This window comes from Simochromis diagramma, unplaced genomic scaffold (assembly GCF_900408965.1).
Source record: "Simochromis diagramma unplaced genomic scaffold, fSimDia1.1 OVJJ01000756.1, whole genome shotgun sequence".
NCBI lineage: Eukaryota > Metazoa > Chordata > Actinopteri > Cichliformes > Cichlidae > Simochromis > Simochromis diagramma.
In genome coordinates, this window is record NW_024387527.1 from 8,001 (window position 1) to 12,759 (window position 4,759).

The 4,759-nt window shown below is 39.9% G+C and overlaps 1 protein-coding gene across 1 annotated transcript; it reads left to right on the forward strand.

Annotated features, from left to right (window-relative positions):
* Positions 1–1,496: 1,496 nt before the first annotated feature.
* LOC120727347 (ribonuclease inhibitor-like) lies at positions 1,497–4,744 on the forward strand. Its single transcript, XM_040021582.1, has 3 exons — positions 1,497–1,653; positions 3,434–3,607; positions 4,408–4,744. The coding sequence occupies exons 2-3, from the start codon at positions 3,435–3,437 to the stop codon at positions 4,601–4,603; spliced, it is 369 nt and encodes a 122-aa protein (XP_039877516.1). The 5' UTR covers positions 1,497–1,653; position 3,434; the 3' UTR covers positions 4,604–4,744.
* Positions 4,745–4,759: the final 15 nt, after the last annotated feature.

Here is a 4,759-nt window from a genome sequence, read left to right on the forward strand (position 1 = left end):
GAGCATCAGAACCACTGCCAAATCCCAATGTGTGCTCAATGAATACCTCAGGCAGAAGAAACCTAAGAATAAAAAGGAGCATGGAGAAGAACCATCATGGAAGGGCAGGCCTCCGCACAGTATGTACCACTAGCAGAGAGAGGAAGTGGATGACATCCAGAAATGCTTCCAGTGGTCAGACAAATCTGGTCTGAAAGTTAGCACAAAGGCACCAATCTTGCCAGCACAGGAACAACTCTAAGGTTTAGATCAGCTCATTAGTCTCAGTGATGGTTGCTATTCAAATTGTCCAGAATGCTGCTTTCACATTATCTAGTACACAGGTGTCAAACTCCAGGCCTCGAGGGCCGCTGTCCTGCTTGTTTTCAAATTAACCTGCCTTTGTTGCTTCTTATTGGCAAAGCACACCTGATTCAGGTAATCAGCAGCAGGTAGGGCAGGGATATCTCAAAAACAAGCAGGATGCTGGCCCTTGAGGACTGGAGTTTGACACCCCTGAACTAGTGCATCTTCAGAGGGTACTTCACTTAAACTTTTTAACTGGCTACAGAGGGTCCAGGTTTCAAACTTCACCATGATCCTGTCATTTAGGTCAGCTACTCAACACTCAACACTCCTTCTGCATGGGTAATGATAGTATCTCCCTCCTGACCTGCCCCTTGCCATAGCATTTCTTCATCAATTTCTAGACGTAAGAGCAGTTCCTTCTTCTAAATGTTGGAGCACTGAGCTACTAGTTGTTTCACCATCAGTCTGGATTCCTGGGTATGGACAATTCCATAGGTCCCAGATCCTATTTGGCTGGGGTTACTCGGTAGAAGAATTCCAACAGCGCCCTGTTCTCATCTCTTGCCCACTTGTGCCTTTTACTTCCAGAAGCTCATTAGTGTGTCCTGGTTGCTCAACACCTGATGCAGACCTTGTAATTTTTTGGGTGACGTCCGGGCCAGTAGTGCTTCAGTTTAGCCTAGGGACCCATACTGGAAATATATATTTCTGTAGGGTTGTTTGTCTGTAAAAGTTATTTTACTATCATTCAAGACTAAGGATTGTTATTTTATTGTCATTGTATTGTTAGGCAGGAAACAATAATAGTATTTGACACCCACATTGTGTTGCAAACATAAACAAAAATTTGCAAACATGCCAACACATTTGAAGATTAAATACACAAAAGAATAAAAAATTGTCCAAAGGTACACGTCAAGTTTGAAATAAAAGGAACATTTCCCAGCTTGTTCCTCCTCTATTGAACATTTCTTGCCCATACCCTTAGAGTGTTCCAGTTCTCCAGCCTGGATTCTTTCAGTCCAGCCGACAGCAACTTCATTCCTGAGTCTCCCTGATGATGTATAGCTCAGGTCCAGCTCTCGCAGATTGTGAGGGGTTGGAGTTCCAGAGCTTGAGGCCAGAGCAATTACAGCCTTCCTCTGTGATTCAGACAAGCCTGACAAACTGCAGACACACAAAACAACAACTGAGATCAGGAAGTCTCTCCACAGATAAACTGTCTCCTGCTCAGTGGTCAGCTCTGATCTTCATCTTACTGTCATCAGAAGAAGATCTGGATGTGTTTGACCTGAAGAAATATTCAGCTTCAGATGAGGCTCTTTTGAAATTTCTAACAGTGGTCAAAGCCTCCAACAAAGCTCTGTAAGGAATTTTGTTTTGGATGTTATTATTATTATTATTATTATTATTATTATTATTATTATTATTATTATTATGTTAAATGCAACTTAGTTTATGGTGTTTTCTGTATTTTTGAAAAACAGCAACTAGAGCTTTTTTCTTTTTTTAAATAAGTTACAGTGTCTGTTCAGTTTCTCGACTGGTCTGTCCTTCAAGCTCGGGTCCTCTACCAGAGCCATGGGAGCTTGAGGTTCCTGTGCAGAATCTTAGCTGTGTCTAGGACTGCACTCTTTTTGGCAGAGATCTCTGATGTTGCTCCTGGGATCTTCTGGCGCGACTCGCCTAGCTTGAGAGTCACTACGCGTAGCACTGCAGTTACCACTGGGACCACTGTTACCTTCACTCTCCACATCTTCTTGAGCTTTACTCTGAGCCCTTGGTATTTCTCATGCTTCTTGTGTTCCTTCTTCCTGATGTTGCTGTCATTCGAAACACTACATCTATCACTACGTCCGTCTTCTTCCGTTTATCTACCGCAACTATGTCCGGTTGGTTAGCCATCACCATTTTGCCTGTCTGTATCTGGAAGTCCCACAGGAGTTTAGCTCGGTCATTCTCCACCACCCTACGGGGCGTCTCCCATTTTGACCTCGGGACTTCCAGGCCTTTACAACGATGCTCTACGCACATATATTCAGCCCTACCCTTGTCTATGTCTCGAAGAAAAAAAAAACACCTTTTAGAGAAACCAAGGAAGCGCAAAAAACACCACAGAATTTCCATATAGTGAAACCCCACTTGGTCTATCATGTTGTAAACCAGTGTTAAGAATTGAGCCATTGCTGTTAACATGTTGAATGTGACTATACAAATTCTATTACTTTCCTCTCTCTCTGATTAAGCTCTCAGAGAGTTAAAAAATTAAGTTTGCCCTTTGTGTTATAATCAACATTACTGTTGATTGCATATCCTCAGGCTCTACAGCTGTTGGTGAAGTAAATCACAGTCACTACATTGCATGTGTCAAGACAGTTTATTTCTTTGCTCAGTCATTTTAAAGTACTTTAAGTTTGTGGTTGAGAAACATTACTGTCCTCAGTGAAGCATTCCTCTCTCATCTAAATTCTGATGTCAACACCACAAACCTCAAGTAACACTTCACAAATAAGAACAGAAGTCTGATCCTCCTTTACTATCTTCTTTTCTCAAAGTCAAGTTCAATTTTCGATTTCCAAATAGAAAACCAGAAATGATGTTATTCAGTAATGCACTTAAGCATGTTTCCTGAAAGTGGTCCATCAGAAGAAAGGGGGTGATAAAGTAGCCTTAGAGAAGGAAGAAAAGGAAGAAGGAAGAGATAAAACATTTTTCTGTTAGGTTAAGAAAATAATAATAATAATGATGGGGTGCATGAAGCCCCAGCGTAAGGACTGTGAAGTCCCCGAATAAAAGCAAAAAACCAAAAAGAGAGTTATAAAGAAGTATTATTTGTCCCCTTTTATTTGCTGCATTGTTTTTAATCTATGATTACTGTTGCCTAGCAACAGAATTACTAAATTGGCCACCAGTAGTGTATGCCTGCATCACTTGATACTGAACTACTATCATTAAATCTACCAGCTCCTCACTGTTTTTCATTTATGTAGATGCATATTATTGTTGTTGAGTAAATTTAATTTTTTGTGTTTGCCACAGAGTTAACTATAAAAGTTTTCACAACACTTCCAGTCGTTTTGTCTTGTCTTATCCAGACAATATTAAAGTTCCTTTTATGTGACTACATATATCAATGTTTCTTCAGGATGAACTGGTGTAACCTTTCAGAGAGGAGCTGTGAAGTTCTGTCCTCAGTCCTCAGTTCCCAATTCTGTAATCTGAGAGAGCTTGATCTGAGTAACAACAATCTACAGGATTCAGGAGTGAAAGTTCTCTCAGCTGGAGTGAGCAGTCTGAACTGTATATTGGAAACACTAAGGTCAGTTTCAGTCTTTTAAAATTATAACAATGTAAAATCAGTTCGTTGTTCTTTTGAGTCTGAAACGGCTTACTAATGTAAGACTTCAGATATGATGCAAAAATGGCATTATTTAACGCTAAAGATGACATAATCTATCATTTTAATGTTTTCATGTTAGTCTCACATGTCAAGTTTCATTTTGTCTGTCGCTTAATTTCTAATCATTTGGTTGAGTCCTGTGATTTTAAATTAAAGTGCAACAGTTCTAAATCAACTGGATGCTGACCCAGCCCCTTTCAGAAACAGAAACAGGCAATGGCAAAGGCAAGATCTTTGCAATGAGTCCTCCCATTGTCACAAACTGTTGCTCATAAGAGATTGTGTCAATGTTAACATTGACACAATCTCTAACATTCTGGCTCTAACATTCTGGCTTAACACCACAATCTGTTTAATCAGGCTGGAATATTTAAAAAAGAAAAAACGAAAAAAAAAAACCCACTTTAACACTTTAAGGCCGGTCGGAGCGGGTACGCTACGTTTTGCGCAACTATTTTTAAAGCCCGGTAAAATTGCAACCGCATAATCTAGCGCAATTTTTTTTTTTTTTTTTTTTTTTTTTTTTGCATATGAAACTTGAGTAGTTGTACTCACATCTTATTCATTTAGCTTGTCCCAAGTCACAGTTTCCTTCCACATATGGCTTTGCAAGATTTGCATTTGCAGGAAAAAAAACCCATTATATTCCTGTAGGACTTGGTTCTATGGTAGGTCTTAAAGGGTTAAATAACTTTTCTTGTTGTTTTGTGTGTCTGCAGTTTGTCAGGCTGTCTGATCACAGAGGAAGGCTGTAATTCTCTGGCCTCAGCTCTGAACTCCAACCCCTCACATCTGCGAGAGCTGGACCTGAGCTACAATCATCCAGGAGACTCAGGAATGAAGTTGCTGTCGGCTGGACTGAAGAATCCAGGCTGGAGACTGGACACTCTAAGGTATGGCAAGAATGTTCAATAGAGGAGGAACAGCTGGAAATGTTCCTTTTTATTTCAAACTGACGTTACCTTTGGACAATTTTTTATTCTTTATGTGTATCTTCAAATGTTTGGCATTTTGCAATTTTTTTATGTATTGCACACAATGTGGGTGTCAAATACTATTATTGTTTCCTGC